This window comes from Cebidichthys violaceus, unplaced genomic scaffold (assembly GCF_023349555.1).
Source record: "Cebidichthys violaceus isolate CVI_PGR_0920_01 unplaced genomic scaffold, fCebVio1.0.p SCAF_11, whole genome shotgun sequence".
NCBI lineage: Eukaryota > Metazoa > Chordata > Actinopteri > Perciformes > Stichaeidae > Cebidichthys > Cebidichthys violaceus.
Window position 1 is genome coordinate 6,864,561 of NW_027176274.1, and position 22,325 is coordinate 6,886,885.

Sequence of the window (22,325 nt, forward strand, 5' to 3'; positions counted from 1 at the left end):
TAAATGTGCTCCACACATTTCTGATGCAATACAATGAAACCTAAGGTCAGAACACTGGTGGCTTAGCAACATGTCAACACATGAGGGAAGCAATGGAGTTGAATGGCAGCCCTAAAGGGGGGGGGGTAAAACCGGAAGAAAAAGCCCCAGAGGTGTGTGTGTGTGTGTGTGTGTGTGTGTGTGTGTGTGTGTGTGTGTGTGTGTGTGTGTGTGTGTGTGTGTGTGTGTGTGTGTGTGTGTGTGTGTGTGTGTGTGTGTGTGTGTGTGTGTGTGTGTGATCCACTCGTGGGCTAATCTGTTCAGTGACCCTGGATGGAGATATTGCCTGGTGGCGTGCCACGCCTTGGCAGCACAGGCTTAGCCTCTGCAGGCATCTGTCCTACCCGGCAACACTGTCTGTAGTTCACATGACGGGGGCAGGATGCCGGCGTAACAACTGGACGTCAGTGACTCGCAGCTGTGTCGTCTGGCTGCACGTGAGGAAGAGGAGGAAGATAAGTGACCCACAGACAGGAACATGTAAGGTTCAGCTGGCTGTCGCTGGGCTCTCAGGTTGCGGTCAGCAGGGTTCAGCTGTGGTTTGTTGTGGATCTTCTGCGGATTTGATGGAGAAGATTAAGAACTTCTGATTTCTCTACAAGCATCAAGACTTGCTGTGCTTTATGTTCTGAGACGCATCATTGCCAGTAGGAATTAGGGGATGTTTATTTTTATCCTGCTATCACATTTTGTAGAAGTACAATATAAAAGGCAGACCGTTGATCGTGTGAAAGTTGATGTAATTCTGTTAATAATCTTTCTTTTCTTTTTCCATGTCCACAGCACTTTCAGCTGGCTTTGATCGACTCCAATCTCTGCACTTTGTCCAAAGCTGAAAGTAAGTACTATCGTTATAGTTACCAAAGTAAGTACTATTGTTATATTTACCAAAGGGCCACACGCTGCTGCCTAATGCATCATTAGATTGTGTACCAGCTCGTCGGTGCTTGAGAGCACGTATTTAAAGGAGTATTTCTACAGAGCAGTATTTCCTCTCTGCACATATTTAAAGGAGTATTTCTACAGAGCAGTATTTCCTCTCTGCATGTATTTAAAGGAGTATTTCTACAGAGCAGTATTTCCTCTCTGCTGCCGTTTCCCTGCTGACTCTGCCCAAGACTGGGGTTGCCTAGGAGACAGCACATGGAGAGAGAGATGTGGAAGTGCTGCACATGCACACAGTGACTTCAGATTACATGTACACTCTGGGGAGAGTGTCCCCCCCCCCCCCCCCCCGCCTCCCATCTGTGCTCCATACTGTTTGCAATCTGTACCCACTGAGGTCCTCGATCACAAACTCTTCTTTTCTCTGCTTCTTTCTCCACAGTTCAATTCCACATCGCTCATTTATATGAGATCCAGGTAAGAGACCAGCTACACTTTCTGATTTGTAAATGTAGGGCAGTGTAAAGTTGTTACATACGTTGTCGTACAAACTGTTGCAGAGACGGCTCTGGGGGTTGAAAGAAGCATCGTTCACATTTTCTCTTGAAGGGCTCTGACGAGGCTTCTTAAATCTATTTTGTTATTAGTGCTTTTGAGCAAGATGGTGTAGATCTCACGGTATCTTCAAAACGCTCGATGTCCTGTGGTTAAATGTTTAAAGAAGTTGATTATTATTATTAACACCTTATCTTGCCATGACAAACAGACATGCTTTCACACGCAGGAGCTGTTGCTTCCCCTCTTTGAAGAAGCTATACGTAGTCTGTGAATGAGGTTACTACTACAAATACGCTCAATTCTGCCTCAGTTTTGATTGTATATAATTCTTGTATTTGCTTGCATTCCATTCATTTTCTAAGTGCCCTTCTGAAGCGCATGAATGTTATCATAATTCATCAAAGCTTAATGTTATGAAGGCCTACGGTTTCCCCCTTTAACCCTCCAGTGTCTCTTGTTGTTTAAGTAAGAGGACCCTCTAGAGCTGTTGCTCTGATCTCTTCTCTTTCTTTGAGTTGACGTAAAGTTTAAATTATACACAAGGGAAGATTATTAATTACCTGAATTAAATGAAAAGCTTGCGTACGGATGAAGTTTACAGGTGACGTTCAGCCACCAAGTTGCTACTAATGGCTGACATTTCTGTTTTATTATGACTGGCTTTAAATACACATTCAATGCCGCATTTAGACTTTTATGACGGGCGGAACGGCTCTGTCAGCAGGGCCATGCTGCCCGCCATTGTTAAACTGTATCGGCAAGTATTTTCAGCCCTCCAATGTGTAGGACGCATTGTTAGAAAACAGAACTATGAATGAAACTAAGAAGGAATCTGGTTGTAAATCCTCAATCAACAAGGATGAAATGATTAACTGGTTGGCAGGTGTCCATTAAGAGTGTTAATCGGTAATTTATTATTTTTGATGACTGGGAGACGAGCAGTCTCTCCTACGGCATCGTCTCTTTCACACCGATCCAGGTGTTGTGGCAGCTGATGTGCTGCTGACGTGCTGTTTTTACTGCACATCTGGTGTAGAATGAATGATTATATACTAGGGCTGTACCCAATCTATTTTTACATTCAAAACTTTAATTGAGGGAAATCTATTCTCCAATGAATTCTCTCTTGAAAGATTATGTCTTGTTGCAGAAAACTCAATAATCTGAAATTTAGAACTCGATTCTCACCATTATGATCGGCTGTAATAATTCTGTGACACCGGGCTGTCGGTTCCGCAGCAGACGTAAAGCATGTGCGTCTTGTTTACACTCTAAACTGTAGTGTGGCTGAGCCGTGGATACAATCCCACCGGCACTCCCCGGCTTAAAAGCCAACGTATTGAACCGTTTCGCTTCTTCCTCCGCCCGACTCGGAAAGGTGAAAGTGAAGCACGTAGTAGATGGCAACTTTTATTGCCTTCTCAGTTATTGAGAACCAGAGCTTTTGCGCCATGTTGCACATTTTGTTACCGAGATACAACATTCCATCGCTACGTTTTTCCCATAACGGGAGGATTTGGTTGAAGAGAAGTCTATATTATTTATTTGTGAATAAGAGCAGCTTTTTATAGATTTAGAGCAAGGATGTTGCTGCAGGCACAATTGTATTTCTTTTCTTGTTGGTTCTCTTTGCAATGCTGGGAAATATGTTGCAAAATATAATCTTCAGTTGACACATCTCTACTATTAGTTACTAATATTAATATACTAATTAAAGATAATGGAAGTTAATTTAGCTGTTTTTTTTAATTTATGAGTCATTACAAATATGATGCGTTTAAGAAATAGTAGATAATCACAGTGACAAAAAAGTCATGTATAGAAATAATTTTTTTGTTGATGCATCAAGATTAAAATTGTGAGATTCCCACCCTTAATATAGATTGCAGAATATTTCTTTGGATAAAAACCATGTTGTGAATTTTGGAAATTATTACATTTTTTTTTCTCTTCAAAATGCGCTCTTGATTTATTGAAAGTTTCCAAAACAATCCTACGCTGGAATCTGATGCTGGAAATAGTAAAATACAGAATAAATAGATGTGTAAAAACAAAAAAGAGAAGCTGCATAGCATCCGATTTTTATGTCACCGTTATGAATGAAGCTTTGAATTATTCGGTCCAGCCCTACTATTTACACATGGCCTCCTATTGTCATTGGTGAATGATTTCAATGGAATAATGCATTACAAAGTCTCCCAATATGAAACAAATACTGGACACAGCAGGCGGTCTTTGCACATCGTCCATTATTCTCCTATACTGAACCGTCTTGATGCACATTCTTTACTTGCGGTGGTCATGTGACATCCATGAAAAGGTCTGCAGCAGCAAAAGCAGCGCTACTCAAAACTATAGTCTGAACACTTGAGGTGGTTTTCTGCACTAGAATGTTATCTCTTTACTTGAGTCTTTATTTCAGTGAGTCTTTATTGGTGAGGAGTCGAGCAGCTATTCAGGTATTCGGTCATATCAGTGTTTGTCGTCTGGCTTCATGACGATCATTAATCCAAGCAGGAAGGAACCACTAAGAGCCTCACTCATTTATGTGCCCCAAGTGTCTGTGTTTACCCTGAGGTGTCTTTAGTGTGTGCAGACAGGAAGAGTCCAGGACCAGACAAGGTGTGTGTGTGTGTGTGTGTGTGTGTGTGTGTGTGTGTGTGTGTGTGTGTGTGTGTGTGTGTGTGTGTGTGTGTGTGTGTGTGTGTGTGTGTGTGTGTGTGTGTGTGTGTGTGTGTGTGTGTGTGTGTGTGCGCGCGCGCGTGTGTGTGCCACATGGGCATTTGGAGCTGCAGGGTCTGAGATGTGGGCGGGTTGCTTTCAAGAAGACTTGTGTTTGAGTTGATAAGAACAGTCGGCCGATCTCTCTCTCTCTCTCTCTCTCTCTCTCTCTCTCTCTCTCTCTCTCTCTCTCTCTCTCTCTCTCTCTCTCTCTCTCTCTCTCTCTCTCTGTGTGTGTATATGTGTATATATATATGTATATATATGTGACGTATGGGTCCAGACCCAAGGTCAGCACGTTAAAACAAACAGTGGGCTCACCTCCGACCAGCCGGCTCAGGTTTCCCAAAAATACAAAGCATGCACTTCAGTGGACACACACATAGACCTAAACGCAGACACACACGCACTTAAACCTGCCAGACGTGTTGAGTCCGGCCTGTCCTCTTCCACAATGACCCTCCCCCGTGTGTGTGTGTGTGTCTGTCTGGCCATTACGAGTGTGAGGAGGTCTTAAGACTCTTTGTGTCTGTCCAGATAGAACCATAAAACACACTGGCCCTCTTGTCTGGTTTAAACAACCTCTCCCTCTCTCTCCTCGTGTTCTGCCTGCAGAAGAAATACAGAGCGGCGAAAGAAGCGTATGAAAGTCTGTTGCAGACGGAGAATCTTCCTGCACAGGTGAAGGCGACCACACTGCAACAGCTTGGTGAGTGTCTCTTGCTAATACTCTCATCTCCACATGTGGAATCTTAACAAAGCACGCTGGCTGACATTTGCATAAACGTTTTGGTTTTCTGCTACTTTCTACCTTTTTTTTTTTTTTTTTTTTTTTTTTTCCAAAAGTGCTGTTTCGAGGGCATTGTTTTCTCCCGTTCCCCTCCCCCCACACACCGGGCGTACACAAACACGTGCACTCAAATGCAAAAATGATTTTGCACTTGTGAGGATAGAAAACTATTTTGCTTTGCAGTATCATGTAAGAGAATCCTAAATGTCACTCTGTAGTCCCACCGGTGTGATTAGAGAGAATTTGAAAAGTTTGAAGTTCCATTACACACCGTTTTAAGTTGATTTTTAAGTTTTGCTGCAATGGTAATCAGAGAAAAACATCTATGTTACAAATGTGAATTCAGTGTTTCCCCACAGGATTTTAAGAGACTATGGTGGTTGAACCTCAAACCCTATTCTGTACTTTTTAAAGGTAAATGCTTCAATCTGGCATAAAACACACTGACCCTCTTGAAGAACTTTATGCTCTTGTGACAATTTTCACGTAAAATACAAATGGAATGGCATTGGTCTACAGTTCTGTGTTTATTGCTTTATTCATATAAAAACTGATTGATTGCCGAGAAAGTCTGTTTTGCTTTACGGTACCTGTTTTCAGACACTGTAAATAATGCAGATAATTTACACCTCCAGGCCAAATGTACCGGCATTCTGTTCATCAGAGGATAATCTCCTGCTCTGGTTGTTCTCAAATCGTACTCTGCTCCCGTATCGGAAATGTTGTTTCAGAATTTATTAAATTAATTAAATGAAGCTTTAAGATCACCTTCAAGTTCACAGCATTGAACGTGTAGCACCAGCCTGAACATTAGATTGACGCCCTTTTAACATGTTTTTTTATTTTTCTTCTTTTCTGTGCAAACACGGAGAGACACCCCCTCCTCCCGCACGCAGTTGTAAAAACCATTCCCAGTGTAGCCTGCTGAGGTTGTCATGGTGAGCTGTGGAGCTTGCCACAGGTGTATAGCAGAGGAACGAGGGAGGTCTGTGATTGGGTCGCTCTGCCTGACAGATTGTTTATTTGCTGTAAATTGCCCATCACTGGTGTGTGTGTGTGTGTGTGTGTGTGTGTGTACTTTGCAAGTTGTCGAATGGGGAGGAGTTGTTTGTAAATGCTGGTTTATATGAGAGCTTTTGAAGTGTGTGTGTGTGTGTGTGTGTGTGTGTGTGTGTGTGTGTGTGTGTGTGTGTGTGTGTGTGTGTGTGAGAGAAAGAGAGAAGAACACCCCCTCCCCCTCTTTGTCTGCATCTTTCCTCCCTTCCACTTCGACTGAGAACTGTGGAAGGACAAAACATTTGTTTTGTTTGAGTCTTTTTCTCATTTGCACATCACACAGTATTCTTACCGTTTTCCTAATTCTGCGGCTGCACATAACTGCTGCTTCTCTGGCGCCATAGCTCAGCAGCGAGGGCAAAGCCAGCTGTTGTATCCGAGGTGTTTTGAATCCAGAAGACTCACCCCTGGACTTTTTTTGTTCTGCTCCTCCAGGCTGGATGCATCACACGGTGGAGCAGCTGGGGGATAAAGGCACCAAGGACAGCTATGCCATCCAGTGTCTGCAGAAGTCTTTAGAAGCAGACCCGAACTCTGGCCAGTCCTGGTACTTTCTCGGCAGGTAAGTCGTGTGTGTGTGTGTGTGTGTGTGTGTGTGTGTGTGTGTGTGTGTGTGTGTGTGTGTGTGTGTGTGTGTGTGTGTGTGTGTGTGTGTGTGTGTGTGTGTGTGTGTGTGTGTGTGTGTGTGTGTGTGTGTTGCAGGGCTAGCCTCTAACCTGTCGAAGCCGGGGACATTTTCTTGAGTCCAGATTAGACTGTTTGTTTTACCTAGAAGCCATCTGCCAGTGTGCTATGATAATCATCTTGGCTACATGAGCTTTTTTGTTGGCTGAATACAGTCTGTAGTGGTTCCTCCTTGGGCCAAATAGGCAGCCTAAAAGCACACAGGCGTTGGAGCGTATGAGCATACAACCCCCCCCCTTAAGATCCATGCTGTCGCTTTAGTTGTAAGCTAGGCGTGGCTACATCCTGGCCATTAAAAAGCTGTCTGTGTGGAACCATGTCAGCGTTGTTCTGTTATTCCTGGGGCTGCACGATTATCGGCAAAATTTGGTTTATCAGGTGTATTGATTGTTTAATATGATTATTCATTGATTTCAGGGACATTTTCTTTGCACTTTCACATTTAAATAAACGGTGCACTGCTTTCATTTTGATGTTGTGCTACATTCCCGCAAACGTACGAATTAAGGCTGCACGATATTGGAAATAAAATTACTTTGCTTTTTTTTTGCTGCAGTATGGGAAAAAAAAACTGGGAATATTCTCCCCTAATATTGTAGGCGACATTTTAAAGTTAAATCAATCTGCACAAATTTAAGAAGCACATTTTGTTTCAAGCCTGTTTTTTTTGCTAACCAAAAGTAGCATCCCATTTAATATCACAGTTATCGTGATTTACTAAGCTAGCTAGGGAGCGTTAGCCGCTAACAGTACCGGCCGTGTCGGGTCTCGCTCCACCCTCTTGTCCAAATATGGTCACTTCTGGTTCCAAAAAATCAAGTTGTTCAAAATGCCAAACTCGAGGCTTCAAAAAGTAAGTCCACAAACCAGAGGGTGACGTCACGGTGACTACGTCCACTTTTCAATATAGTCTATTGTTTTTTACATGTGAGCAGATTTTGTACTAGGCTTTTGTCTCAATATCTCACGTCGTTTTGTCCATCTTCTCCCCTCCAGGTGCTACTCCAGTATTGGGAAGGTGCAGGATGCCTTCATCTCTTACCGTCAGTCCATTGATAAGTCAGAGGCCAGCGCTGACACCTGGTGCTCCATAGGGTAAGAACAGTATATTTTTATATAAAAAAACATTTGTATGGTTTCGCTCGCAGCCAATCACCGCAAGCGTTCTTCACTTTTCTACATCCTGTAAAGACTGTGGTGTGGTGAAGTCGAGCGGGTTGTATTTGACAGAATTGGTATTTCAGCGGGCCAAGATGCCACCAAAACGTCCAAAAGTATGGCTGAACTACACGCCTGCTCTATTAGTATCAGTGTCACTTCAGAGGAACTGGTATCGTCATTTTTTTTTTTTTTTTTTTAAATTAACGATACCCAGCCCTGATAGGGGCGCTAACATCTCCACTTCTCTTAACATCTGTAAGTTTGTGAAAGAGGGAGAAATAGCAGGTTTATAACAGTTCACATCTGTTCTAGGGTGCTTTGTGCTCAGGGCGTCGGTGACTGTCAAAGCGCCTCGTGGATGTGCCGCAGCTGCAGTGCGACAGAGGGCGCAGGGAGAGGGTGGCTAACCGAGCAGTAGGGGGTTCAGACGGGATCTATAGATAGATGTATGAGGGGTGGAGTATGTCCTGTTAAGAGTTGGGATGGCTCAGAAAGATAAAGACCTAAATCCCCCCCCACCCCCACCCCTCCTCCTTTGCCTCCAGGGTGCTCTACCAGCAGCAGAACCAGCCTATGGATGCACTGCAGGCCTACATCTGTGCTGTTCAACTGGACCACAGCCACGCGGCCGCCTGGATGGACCTGGGCACCCTCTACGAATCCTGCGGCCAGCCGCACGACGCTATCAAGTGTTACATCAACGCCACGCGCAGCAAGGCCTGCCTCAACACCGCTGCACTCACACAACGCATCAAGCTGCTGCAGGTAGGCCCGGCCTCTACATTAACAGCCATCAACCAACCCCCTTCTGTTGTGCAGTATTTTGGCGTGTATGTGTGTGCGTGTGTTGAAGTGCTGTGTTTATTGCCGAAGCAATCCGCTTTTAAAAAAAATGCAGATTGTGCTTTTGTCATTTTGATTTCTGACCACTAAGATATGAATGCTAATTCATATTGGTGTGTTTAAACACATTTTTCTCACTTGTAATTGTAAAGCATACCTTCATGGCATTGAACATTTGTTATATTCTGTATACAGTTACCTTAAGCACCGCCTAATAAGTAAGCAGTAGTCTTTGTAGTGGCTTTCTTGTGGAAACCCAAGCTCAGCACTAAAGTTTGTGTCTTACACAATTTCTCCTAGGCTCAGTTGTGTAACCTACAGCCAGGTAGTCTGCAGAATAAGGGTAAAATGCTTCCTAGTATTGAGGAGGCATGGAGCCTACCCATTCCTGCTGAGCTCACGTCCAGGCAGGGGGCCTTGAACACTGCACAAGCACAGCAGGTGAGATCCAGTTCATACAAGAGACTACAGCCTCTTGGAAATTACTTGAACAAAACATTTTATGAGGACTATTAAAGCTGAGGCCTCGCTCTCATACTTTCAGACGTTTAAATCCGCATCATACCGTATCGATTATTCCGAAATCCTGGTTTGCAACTTTGCATTGGTGGCCAACGTGGACTTCTGGGCCGAAAGATAAAAAGGGGATGCGGTCTGAAGGAATTGGAGCGAAGCCCATATTACGATAATCTAATTACCAGAGTGTAGTCGTCCTTCATTGTGCCTCCCTGTGTCACATGACAAGTGTTGAAATTACAAAGCAAAGCTCCAAGGAGCTCGTTATGTCCCACAGCTCTCGAAGAAGCACAAATCTTGTGCAGTCTTTACAAATGCATTTGGCAGAACGAATGCTTAATGGATACAGTTTAAGTCTAAACAATGCATCTATTTTGCGTGTATTTGACACTTTTGTAGCTGAATTTTCCTTTTTAAAGAAAGGCTTTAAAAGTGGCACAGATAGTTTTTACATCTTTGAGAATGAGGCATATCTCAGTCATGCACATTTCATCTGAAGGCTGATCCCACCATCAACACATCAGTTTTATTTAGTCCTCTTATTTTCCTCCTTCCAATTTGTTTTCATGCAGTTTTGTGTATTCTCAGCTTTAACATTGGCATCATCCTCTTTTGGTGACAAATAACATCTCTCATTAGCACTGGCTTGATCTGCACACAGAGGAACAGGAGCAGCTGAAATGTGGTTTTTAATAAACATAAATCTTTGCTCATTCAGTATTGCAGTTTTGCGGTGTGAGTAACATAACCAAAAGTTATCTGTAAGCATAATTGAGAATGTGTAAACAACCAGTGGGAGACCAGAACACGTGGTCCGCATGTCCCAACAACCCTCCGCTAATGCAACTAATGTTGCATTATCCCACATCTTAATCCCAGCATGAATACTCTGATTATGACCTTAATCAACCTCTTTTTCAATTGGATTAAGGTGATAACACAAATCATATTTCAATCGGAGTATTGTCCCATGTTATTGTAAGTTTATCCTCCACCGTCACTGTGCAGAAAAGCTTGACCTAATGTTTGTTTGTACTACGTTAGGGCTCATTCTGAGCTGTGCTTTACTACTACTACTACTACTACTACTACTACTACTACTACTACTACTACAACAACAACAAAGCGTTGCTATTATTGTCAGTCCAGCGTGTCCTCACGAGCTGTGTCTCTGTGCTGGCTTCTCTAGGCCTGTAAGGGTGAGGGAGGCCAGCCCGCCAGCAATCATACAGACCCACAGGCCAGTCCGGCCAAGAGGAAACGCACCGCCAGCCCAGCTAAGGTACGCCTAAGAATGTTAACGCTACTGTTCTGCGGGACAGTTGAGAAGGCGAGACGTGGTCCACATTGTTTTGTGCTACTTACAGGGTGCGGCAGACTCGTGGGCAGAAAGCACCAATCAGCAGCCCATCCCCAGCTGGTGCCTAACGCCACAGAAGCTTCAGGTATGAAAATGTTTTATTTTGTTTTAGTATTCATGGTCTTTTGAAAAACATTTTTTTTTGCATAGAAACGTTCCTAATTTGCTCAATGCAAATCTTAAGCAGTGAGCTAAAGCTGGATTTATACTCCTCCTCAAAAATGCATCTAAATATACTGCATTTCCTCCTTGATATGCAAATTGTCTTTTTAAATTAGTTTTGGGGCATTTTATGGTTTTATTAGGTTAGGTCATGGAATAAGGGAGAAAGAGATTCAACAAAAGTTCCTAGCTGGAACGAACCAGGGATGTTGGTTGGGTGTCTTGGGAGTAACGTCAGTATTTTTCAACTGGGATCCTACTTTGTCATGTTTTTGTGGCTCATGGGGACCACAATATTTTCTTAATTGGTCCTGTATTGAAGCAGAAGGCTGCAGACGTCAGCGGCTAAAAGTGCTGCGGTGTAATCATATCGGGCAATTCCTCACAGTCAATTTACATTTACTGAAAGTGCTTGTTTTGTGCAAATTGTTATTATAGGGGTCTGACAACATGATGGGAAAGACTCGGTCTGAAATTGCACAACGTCAAAATCATCTAAATATTCAGCCATGACATTGAAAATCTTTCAGAAAACGATAAGCGACGCTTTCCGTGCGCCACAAAAACAAACTGACAACAACGTCGCTCCTCTCTCCAACTCTCTCCCACGTTTCCACCGTCGGGCAACATGACACCATAACAAACACAAAGTGAAAGGCAAAGAAAAAAGCTTTCATTTCTCTGGAGGGTCCTTTACATAATGTTGTCAGACACTTATAATAACAATCTGTGCCTGTTGGTGGCAAAAACAAGCGTTTTAACGTCGACGTTCTCATCACACTGCAGTGTTGTCCTTCAATACCGAGTCAATTTCTAACGTGATTGTCCCCTTATTAGTCATTTAGACATTAAAAACGTGGGGAAATTGGGTCCAGGTTGAAAAGTGCCACAATTTCCCTTTAAGTGACTTAAAACTGAGCTGCTGAATTAATACAACGCTGTTGTTTAATGTGCAGCACCTGGATCACTTGCGGACGAATCGAGCAGACCTCAAGCCCCCCCAGGTGCAGATGCTGGAGCAGCTGGAGAACCAGTTCTCCCTCATGCAGCAGCAGGTACACACACACACACAAACACACACACACACAAACAAACACACACAAACAAACAAACAAACAAACAAACAAACAAACAAACAAACAAACAAACAAACAACTAACTTAGGTTATACCAAACCGCAGTTACCTCTGACAATAGTGTCTATGGTACGTAAAGCTCCTGGTTTGAGTCTTCTCTCCTCCTCTGTGTCAGATGAGGCAGCAGGCGGCAGCGAGCGGCCAGCCGCGGCCCGGCCTTCCCAATGGTCCTTTGGCCGAGTCCTCCCACCACCACGCGGGGCTCCCCCGCACCTCCCCCCTCAACCACGCAGCCATCCGGCCCCCGTGTGTCACGCAGCCCACAGCCAACGGATCCTGCTCTTCGAGTCCTTCGGCGGGGCCGCTGGGACACCTGGACAAAAATCACACCCTGGGACTGGGAGGTGGCGGCGCGAGCAACGGAAACGTGCCTTACCCGCAGCAGAACTCTCTACCTCACAACTGCACAGCCGCCAGTCACCCCAGCACCAGCAGCACTACCAGTAGTCCCAGTCACGCAGACGAGACATGGAGGAGCCAACAACGCAACACTACCACTCAGGTATCCCACTGCTTCTTATTTTGAGTTAAAGTCACAGCTTTGTTTTTTGATGTTGAAATATAACAAAGATCGTTTTTTGTTCTTGAACGTGTTGGTCATTGTGTATTTCTTTGCTCTTCTCGGTCCAGGGGCTTCACAAAGGTTCACATTCGGCAGGTCCCAATGGAGAACCCCTTTTCTCTTCCTCCTCCTCCCCTCAGACCTCGTTCTCTTCCTCTGGCATTCTGAATCAGGTTGGACATTCCTCCGGGCCCTGCACTGCCTCCTCCTCAGCCTCCTCTTTGTCCCCCACCTCCCCGCAGACCACACCCAACCACTTGTCCTCGCCCCCCCACGCCGTTACTACCTCAGGGGTCCACACCAAAGACGCCACGCCTTCAGGGGGCAAAAGCTGCAGCAACGGTGCCGCTGCCGCTTTGCCATCAGGTCCGGAGGCCGCTGTCAGGCATTCCGCAGGGACGCCCCTAAGTCCCAGCACCGCCCCCGCGCAGGGATTGACTAATCACGTCCAGCCGCGGGTGACGGACAGCTCTGCTAGCCTGTCTCGGCCCGGCTCTCCTGCCCCCGGCGTGCTCACTTCAGACAATCCTCAGCTCTCCGCCTTGCTAAAGGGAAAAGCCAATGCTACCAGTAATGACGATAACAATAACAGTAACCACGGAGGGCCTTCCTCAGAGAAAATCAACAACGTCCACCCGAGTCTCCACGGTGCTGCCAAGCCAACGTCGGAGCAGTCGCCGGCGGCGGCGGCGGCGTCGCCACTGCTAGCCACCGCCGCCGCCGCCGCCACTACTCCCTCTCCGTGCTCAGCAGACCCTCACAGCACCAACAGCCTCTCCTGCCTTAACAGCCCGTCCAACACCAACAGCCAGGGGCCCACGGTTAATGGGAAGGGGCCGGAGGAGTCCCAGAGCCCACTGAAGGTGGAGCCTTCTGGAGGAGCTCAGAGACGCGCTGTCCCTGCTGGCCTGGCACCCTGGTCCTCGGTTTCCATCTACCCCAGCTCCAGCGAGGTGCTCAAAGCGTGCAGGTAAGAAGCCAGCTCGGCGCCAGTTATCCCAAATCAGACTACGCATTTAAAAAAACTCTTTTGTGCTTGTTTATGGCGTCTTTAAAAGTAATTTATTTATTCAACCCCCAAAAGATATTTGTCGTTGAATGCTTTGAAACCGCTGGTTCATGTGGCTGAGATCACAGCTTGAAAAATGAGTGGGTTAAATCAGAAGCTGTGTAATTGAATGAGGCATGTGTGCAAAACGCCGCTCACGCCGGCTCGCTGTCAACTGAGAAAGACGCCGCCGTGCGACACTGAATGTTTGCGGCGGTTACGCAGCAGCAGTCGCTTGCGAAACCACGCGTGAAAGTGAGTAATGTGTTGATGCTTCGCTGCGTTCGGGGAAAATGATGCGGCATTTTTGACCCCACGCCGTGTGCCGGTTGTTCTCACCCTCATCTTGTTTGGAGGAAAACTGGCACGTTGTGTCTTTTGAGGCTGAATAGCGTAACTCCCATCGTGAGCCCTGAGCCGGAGTTCATCTCCCGATGTGTGGCTGCAGCTGCTTGGGTTTTGAATCCAGCGGGGAAGCAGTCATGGTGCTCTAAACTCGGTCTCGTCACTGAGCCTCTCTTTCTCTGTAGTTTGAGGCCACTCTCCTCCGCCATGTTCCCATCTCATCATTCAGACCATCGTTATGAGCTGCCAAGTCAAGAAAAAAAAAAAAACAGCCTTCTAGTTGTAATTCAGAGTCGGCCAGATACAATTTCTCCGACTTGGCGAAAAGAAATGGAGAAGTGTCAACAAACTGCTGGAGAAATGGCTGCAGAGCCTCCATCACTGGGACATCCAATATGAACACTTAATACAATCAGTTCTGGTAACTATACACTTTAAACATGAACATGAACCAAAACAAAAGTAGCTGATCTGGGCTTTTTTAAGTGGCGTAAATACAATGTTAACCACTTTTCAGATAATGTGTGGACAGTCCTAAGCAGGAACACCCAGAAGTCTTTCTATTCTGCAGACATTGCATGAATGTAGCTTTAGGCACGTGTTGAAAAACCATGAATACAAACATTTAGTTTTCTCCCTCCTGGCATACTCCAGTATTTAACAATGAACGCAGGATTATTATGTAAATCAGGCATTCTTTAGCGCAACTGATTAAAAAAGGGGAGCAAATATAACTTCTAGAGATCTCTGATGTGTTGTTTTTTTTTTTGCTGGCGACACCAATTGCCGATCATTGATGATCCTTATTGTTGTTTGATTATAGCAGCTGGTCTACAAGAATCCTCACTAATTTAGTTTGCCAGTGTCCCAAAAATCAAGTCCGTAAACCATCAACAATTTTAAATGTTATCCTTTAGCTTTACTTTGTGTTTTTTTTTCTCTCATAAAAACACACAATTCAAATGATAAGTAACAAAAAGATTCTATTTTTACAAAACAAATCTTGTTATTGGTCATTTTAATAATGTATTATAAGCTAATTGGAGCTTAGTATAAACAGGTCATCATTCCCTCTCTAATATATTTTTATGTTGTGAAAACATCTTTTTCAAACATCTTCAAGTTTCTCACCAACACTACACACACATCATGATACCGTTATAATTTACCTTCACCCAACATGACCTGAATGCATCACAATGTAACCGAACAGAACCTTCGTTCTCTTCCTGTCTGTTTAAACACGGAGTGGTTGTTTACCATGTATAACATTATCAGAGATCGGCGACTAGAAAAGCATAAATGTCAACATCCTGACCACATCATTTACTGCATATCGGTGGAGAACGATTGTCAGTACAACTTTACTTCACACTGCGGTGACATTATAACCTCTGTGTCGGAGTGTAAAACTAAAATCTCCTCCCTAATGTTGTGTTTTGTTGTTGGCTGTGCTGACGCTCGGTGAGATGACGTAACATAGCTCAGTGTTCTGCTGAAGGGGCAAACTGTGCACTGTGGTTGTTCACTTGCAGATGCTCTGTTTTCTTTAGTGGCCTGTTCTTCACACCGCGTTGTGTTGCACAGTGTGTCTAGTTGTTTATCGTCAGCGACCTGCTTCCACCTTTAGCTGATGAACTCTCTCTCTCTCTCTCTCTCTCTCTCTCTCTCTCTCTCTCTCTCTCTCTCTCTCTCTCTCTCTCTGCAGGAACCTGGGGAGGAACGGCCTGTCGACGAGCAGCATCCTCCTGGACAAGTGTCCGCCGCCGCGCCCCCCCCGCCCGCCCTCTCCTCCACTGCCAAAGGACAAACTCAATCCCCCAACGCCCAGTATTTATGTGAGTGCAGCCGCACGCCGTAGAAGGAGAAGTAGCCATGCCGTTATTGTGTGCCATGTTAGATTAACGGCACCTCTGCCACACGGCGCCAAATGCGAACACTCGGCTCCTCTTTAATGTTTTGATCTTGCGATAAAGCCGGGAGTCCGTCCACGGTGTCTGACCGCTCCTGTGTCTTCTCTCACATTACAGCTCGAAAACAAGAGGGACGCCTTCTTCCCTCCGCTCCATCAGTTCTGCACCAACCCTTCCAACCCGGTCACCGTCATCAGGGGACTGGCTGGAGCACTCAAACTAGGTATGAGGCTGTGCATCACACTCTGCATCTACATGTGTTTGATTCTTGCTGTTATTTGATTTAAAGTGCGATGGTGACGGCAGCTTTGAGCATGTGCAACTGAATGTTGCTGTCTGCTCCACTCTCACATGGCTCTGTGGGTGTGTCTCTGTAATCGTGTGTGTGTGTGTGTGTGTGTGTGTGTGTGTGTGTGTGTGTGTGTGTGTGTGTGTGTGTGTGTGTGTGTGTGTGTGTGTGTGTGTGTGTGTGTGTGTGTGTGTGTGTGTGTGTGTGTGTGTGTGTGTGTGTGTGTGTATTTTGATGTGTATTACAACAGCACCACCTGCAAGTGGAAAATGTTACTGCACATGTTTGCTGTTGAGAGAACTAGTTGGCTTTGCCAAGAATTTACAAACATCTGCTCCTCTATTCTAATGACTTGCTGCCCTGTTATGTAACGCTCTCATCTGGCAGATTAATCCCTGCTTATTTGTGAAGCAATTATGTGGCCAAAGTTTAAAAAAGACAAAATAAACATGAAACCACACAGCCTAACCCTGCTGCACTACATATGTGAGATTGATGATCACCTCAAATCTTAGTGTCACACCTTGTTGTCTTTTTTTAATAAGAAGACAACAACGTGTTTAAAAGAAAGTTTATATATGAATGTGAAGGAAAAGTATCACATGAAAGCTTGAATCGAAGAATTCTCTTTTTCTCTTTTAGGTAACTTTTGAAACTAATACTCCTTCTTTGGCTCCTCTCTTTCTTCCCATCCTCCTGCGCACAGATCTGGGCCTGTTCTCCACCAAGACGTTGGTGGAGGCCAACCCAGACCATCTGGTGGAGGTGCGGACCCAGTTGGCCCAGCCCACAGACGAGAACTGGGACCCCAGTGGCAGCAGGAAGATGTGGCGCTGCGAGAGCAGCCGCTCCCACACAACCGTCATCAAGTACGCCCAGTACCAGGCCTCGTCCTTCCAGGAGTCTCTGCGGGTCAGTGGGAGAGACACACACACACACACACACACACACACACACACACACACACACACACACACACACACACACACACACACACACACACACACACACACACTAATGCTGTGTGCTGGAAAACTGATCTGTGCAACAGATAAACCAGAGTTGAACAAGTGTGTCTGTCAGGAAACCATGAACCTTTGACATGTTGTATCTATGATGCGGTGCACACACTGGGTTACCAGAGAGAGATTGTATGACCTGAAATAACAATTGTGCCCAAAGTATAGCGTGGGCTCCTGTCAGCAGTCCAGATTAAACTGTACTGCCTTAATAATGGCTGTTTGGCGAGCTACTGAGGACTTCCTCCAAAAGTCTCTAATACTTCCGATGCCTTTTGTTTGTGTCAGGAGGAGAATGAGAAGAAGAAGGAGCCGGAAACAGAAGCAGGTTCCTCAGACAGGTGAGTTTTCTTTTCCTTCTTGTCTCCTCAGATTTACATTCATGTTAGTGTGCATGTTTTTGTGCCTGTTATTAACTGTATTCAACTCTCATGTTCTCTCAGTGCGATGCGTCGAAGGAAGGGGTCTTTCAAACACATAAAGTTTGGCACCAACATCGACCTCTCTGATGAAAAGAAGTGAGTGAACTGTATTTCCCTCCACACGAAAACATCTGTATGCATAAACCACCACACATCTTCTCCTCACGTTTATTATCTGGGAATAAGGAATATAATATTAATATTTGTGCAACCGTTGCCCTGATACAGGTGGAAACAGCAGCTTCAGGAGTTGTCCAAACTGCCAGCTTTTGCCCGAGTGGTGTCGGCCGGTAACCTGCTGAGCCACGTGGGACACACCATCCTGGGCATGAACACCGTCCAGCTCTACATGAAGGTTCCAGGGAGCAGGACACCAGGTACACATGGACAGAACAAATACTAGGGCTGTCACAAATAGCCAATAATGACATTCAAGTATTTGCACTCAAACTATTTTATAAACCTTTTTTTTAAAGCAATATGTTCATGAACCGTGTCTTAACTGGCCGGTGAAACACTGCATGCGAACCGTTGTCGCACGCCCTGTTTGTATTTATTCCTGTCGCTGGATTAGAAAGCGCCGCAATGAACGAGGAACGGCCGCTTCGAGAAGTTAAAATGAAGAGTAATCTGCAGGGTACTTTCCTTAAAACCACTCCAAAAACCTAAACAAGGCGGCAGCGGGTAGTTTCCTTCTTGCTGCTGTTTTCATTGTATGGCATTTGCAGTAAAGATCACGATATAAAATGTGTGTTTTCTGCAAAAGATAAAAGTCAAAGGATCCCACTCACCCGTCTTTTCAGTGACGGGTCCGTGGTTTGTTTACACGATGTACCGTAGCGCTCGCTGTTAGGACACCGCGACTCTCTGCGGCCGAGTTCTCTGCCGTCATGGCGGTTGCTGTTGAATTATTCATTGTTGAGCTCAGCCTAGCGTTACTTTTCATTTTCAATTAATGAAAGTGAGATTGTGCTCGCGAGGCAGATGGCCTCGGCGGTGCTGATTTTTTTGTTTTTGTTTTGTTTTTACAATCAGAATAAATTTTCATATTCAAATATGACTTTTGAATATATATTCACATTTAGATTATTCATTGACAATCCTAATAAATACCACACTGTATTTTTCTCAGCCTGTTAGTAATCCCATCCTTCTTTTTTTTTTTTTTTTTGCAGGTCACCAAGAGAACAACAATTTCTGTTCGGTCAACATCAACATCGGTCCTGGGGACTGCGAGTGGTTCGCAGTGCCTGAGACGTACTGGGGCGTCATCAACGACTTCTGCGAAAAGTACGTCGCCAGAAACGACGACTCAACAGTTTCTTAGCCGGTGTCCGGAGACGTGTTTTTAATTCAACTCGCCCTCCTCTTGCAGGAACAACATCAACTTCCTGATGGGTTCCTGGTGGCCCAACCTGGAGGACCTGTACGAGACCAACGTGCCTGTCTATCGGTTCATCCAGCGTCCTGGAGACCTGGTGTGGCTCAACACGGGCACCATTCACTGGGTTCAGGCCATTGGCTGGTGCAACAATATTGCGTGGAATGTTGGACCCCTCACAGGTGAGAAAAGGAAATGAATTAGACATGCGTGTGTTCATGGATGCTGATTACCTGCTGAGATATAACGGCGCCTCGGACAGAAATTATAATTCAGCTGGAAAAACACTGGATTTTTTTTTTTGGTCCTCAGCACATCAGTACAAGCTGGCAGTGGAGCGCTACGAGTGGAACAAACTGCAGAGTGTCAAATCCATCGTTCCCATGATCCACCTCTCCTGGAACATGGCGAGGAACATCAAAGTGTCGGACCACCGGCTCTTTGAGATGATCAAGTGAGGACTCTCTCTGAAACCACAAAACCCAGTAGCTGATGCGACTGTTTCCCAACACGTGTGTTTCTGTGTGTCAGGTATTGTTTGCTACGGACTCTGAAGCAGTGTCAGATGCAGCGGGAACTGCTGCTGGCTGCTGGGAAAGAACTGGCGTGGCACGGGAGGACCCAGAGCGAGCCGGCGCATTACTGCAGCATCTGTGAGGTAAGCACGCGTATCCTAAACCGCCACGCCTACACGAGTGGTGTTGTTTTTGTGTCAACGCCACTTGAAACCCACTCTGTCAACCTCTGGTCCAGGTGGAGGTGTTCGACCTGCTGTTTGTAACCACCGAGAGCAACAACAGGAAAACGTATGTGGTGCACTGCCAGGACTGCGCCCGTAGGGGGAGCGCTAACCTGGACAACTTCGTGGTGCTAGAGCAGTACAAGATAGAGGACCTCATGCAGGTTTATGACCAGTTCACCCTGGTAAGTACCGCGCACAAAACCACCAGCTGTACCAGTCTCGTTCAGAACCGCAGTGGATCAGCTTAAACACTAAGGAGACTTTAAAAGCGTCAATCTCTAAGATTCTAATTTAAATGTCTGTTAACTCAATATCCATCGCTGAAGGAGGTAACGGTCTCTGACCCGCTGCTGAAAGAATTGCAATATTTATACATTTGCAGTACAACAGTTTACTATGCACACAATTGTGAATACTTGTCACTTGTGTAGAAACAAAAAAAACTGCTAAACTCTAAGCACAATTCCATTGTTGTCACTTAAATAGAAATTCTGAATCAAGCAGGACTGAAATGTGAAGGGTTGCCTCTTTAAACATGCTTTCATGTCAGAGTTTCGTGGGTTTTGTCTGCAGCTCAGTGTGTTCTTCCTGTATCTGTCTCCAGGCGAGTCCCCTGCCTTCCTCCTCTTGATGCTAACACTGTTGTTCTGAGGACGGTTTGAACCACAATGGACTTAATCGGAAACTCTCCGGAAACCTCTTCTTTTTCTTTTCTTTCTTTTTTTTTCTGATATTCAGGAAGTAAGCCGGCGGTCCTCAAACGGCGCTCTGTAGCGATCCCATAAGGCAGCTGCGTGAAAGCTGTGTGTCTATGCAACCTGCTTCCCCCCGGTGGACTGGAGGGGGGTGGCAGCTCCTCCTGTCGTCATGACCAGACTGTTCTACTGCTGGATGAGCTGGACTCCACTAGAAAATACACAAAATCACACATAAAGAAAAAAAGAAGAAAAAAAGACGAATTACAGTTTTGTACATAATATGTTTTAAATGGCAACATCGTCACGCAAAGACTACTGACTTGATAGTTTTTCTTTTTCCATTTTTGTATTCAGTTTGTGAGTTTGACACAAGAGCTTTGCTCCCTCCCTCCATGAGATGAGTCGTTAGCATAGCCGGCCTTTTTGTATGTTAGATAGACGCCTCGTTGGTCAGGAAATCCACATAAAAAAAACTCTTTTGTAATGTGAAAAGTTGAGACATTTTGCAACATTTCCCCCCTTTTTTTTTTTTTTTTTTTTTTTTTTTTTTTAATCTATTAAAACGTTTTTTTTTATTTCGCTGGAACTATGATGATATTTTGATTTATCTTGGGGGAGAGGAAGTTGTGTAGACAAACAGCCAAGTCACAAAGAAAAAGGGTTGCACATTGACGAAAGAGTGAACTTTAATTAGTTTTTTTTATTTTGATGTAAATTTACACTATTTATAAATGCATATTTATTGCTTGAAAATATTTGTTGATGGAATGCTGTAATTTTTTCCAGAGTACCTGCCATTAAATTTGAAGGAGCCTTGTGATTTTAAGCTCGGCCCCTCATACGTTTTCTATAAACATAAAACTGCTTAGTAAGCGTTGTACAGAGACCTTACCTTGAAATGGGTTTATTGTTTGAAGGATGTTTTATGAGTCAATAAACAAGAACTGTCTTTATTTACATCTGCAGCTCTGTTGCACTTATTGTTTTCTTACATGAGACAGGAGGTCAGTGTTGATCGGTGCTCGCCCTGCTGGAGAACCGCACCGAGTAAAACCTGGAGCGCCTCCAATGTGGAGAACCGCATCGAAGTGACCGAGCTGCTTGAGGTTTCACTCTGTGCCGTTATCATCTTGATCTTTACCCATCGCAGAGTCAACCGACGGCAAGGAAAGTTCAAATTAAAGTCTGTGGAAACATGCCAATTACACTAAATGTCAAAGGTTCAATACAAATGCACTCAATCCAACATCAAGATGAACAAAGTATGAGTTTAAAAAAACAAATGGATATCTTCAGTGTGATTTGAGTGCACAGGTTGAGAAAATACTGTGGTTAGATAACCACTAAATTTTCTTTTTCTTCCATAGACTGTAGTTTTCAAACTGTCTATTGTTTCAGCCATGTTTATAAAAAAAAAAACTACAATCACTGTATAGTCAGACAGGAGCTATTTTACCAAAACCACACACTTTTCTATCTCGTTTAATTTACTTTATTCACAACTTCATGCTTTAGAATTGTGGTTTTTGATCCTCTAATGGATTTACTGTAGGTAGGTATTTCTGATTTAAATATTATTATATGCTATAATTGAATATCTGTGAGCTCCCTGTATTCCAGAAGAGATTTATCCAGATTTTTGGGGCCTAACTGAAGCAGCAAGAGCGCTACGCTTTTCAAAGCTAAAGCTGGGCGATGGACGCCTCACTGTAAGGTCTCCAAACATCTTTTGGACGGATTGGTGTTACGTTTTGTGCAGGATGCTCGTGTTCCTGTATTTACCTCACACAAGTGGATCCAAAACAAACTTTGGCCTTTCATCATTTTTAGCCATCTTAGAATTGGGTCATCTCAACAAAGAGGTTCATTATTAAATGTCCTGCGTGAAGAACACAGAGAGGCTCTGGCATGTTCGCGGCTGCCATTTGTCCGTCTCAGTTGGTCTTCTCGTCCTCAGCAGGCTGTCGGGGAAATTCAAACGTTGCCAAATGGATC

At 44.7% G+C, this 22,325-nt stretch overlaps 1 protein-coding gene across 1 annotated transcript in view; it reads left to right on the forward strand.

Annotated features, from left to right (window-relative positions):
• kdm6a (lysine (K)-specific demethylase 6A) overlaps window positions 1–21,287 on the forward strand; it is a 36,172-nt gene extending 14,885 nt beyond the window's left edge. Inside the window, exons 7-30 of the mRNA XM_068702398.1 lie at window positions 823–877; window positions 1,367–1,401; window positions 4,819–4,912; window positions 6,485–6,611; window positions 7,730–7,828; window positions 8,440–8,659; window positions 9,038–9,178; window positions 10,443–10,535; window positions 10,621–10,698; window positions 11,732–11,830; window positions 12,027–12,413; window positions 12,542–13,443; window positions 15,575–15,704; window positions 15,897–16,002; window positions 16,775–16,980; window positions 17,376–17,428; window positions 17,531–17,605; window positions 17,738–17,886; window positions 18,685–18,799; window positions 18,885–19,072; window positions 19,203–19,344; window positions 19,422–19,548; window positions 19,644–19,814; window positions 20,237–21,287. Of these exons, the coding sequence (XP_068558499.1) occupies window positions 823–877; window positions 1,367–1,401; window positions 4,819–4,912; window positions 6,485–6,611; window positions 7,730–7,828; window positions 8,440–8,659; window positions 9,038–9,178; window positions 10,443–10,535; window positions 10,621–10,698; window positions 11,732–11,830; window positions 12,027–12,413; window positions 12,542–13,443; window positions 15,575–15,704; window positions 15,897–16,002; window positions 16,775–16,980; window positions 17,376–17,428; window positions 17,531–17,605; window positions 17,738–17,886; window positions 18,685–18,799; window positions 18,885–19,072; window positions 19,203–19,344; window positions 19,422–19,548; window positions 19,644–19,814; window positions 20,237–20,263 (3,819 nt within the window). The 3' untranslated portion in view covers window positions 20,264–21,287. The remainder of the gene's footprint in view (window positions 1–822; window positions 878–1,366; window positions 1,402–4,818; window positions 4,913–6,484; window positions 6,612–7,729; window positions 7,829–8,439; window positions 8,660–9,037; window positions 9,179–10,442; window positions 10,536–10,620; window positions 10,699–11,731; window positions 11,831–12,026; window positions 12,414–12,541; window positions 13,444–15,574; window positions 15,705–15,896; window positions 16,003–16,774; window positions 16,981–17,375; window positions 17,429–17,530; window positions 17,606–17,737; window positions 17,887–18,684; window positions 18,800–18,884; window positions 19,073–19,202; window positions 19,345–19,421; window positions 19,549–19,643; window positions 19,815–20,236) is intronic.
• Window positions 21,288–22,325: the final 1,038 nt, after the last annotated feature.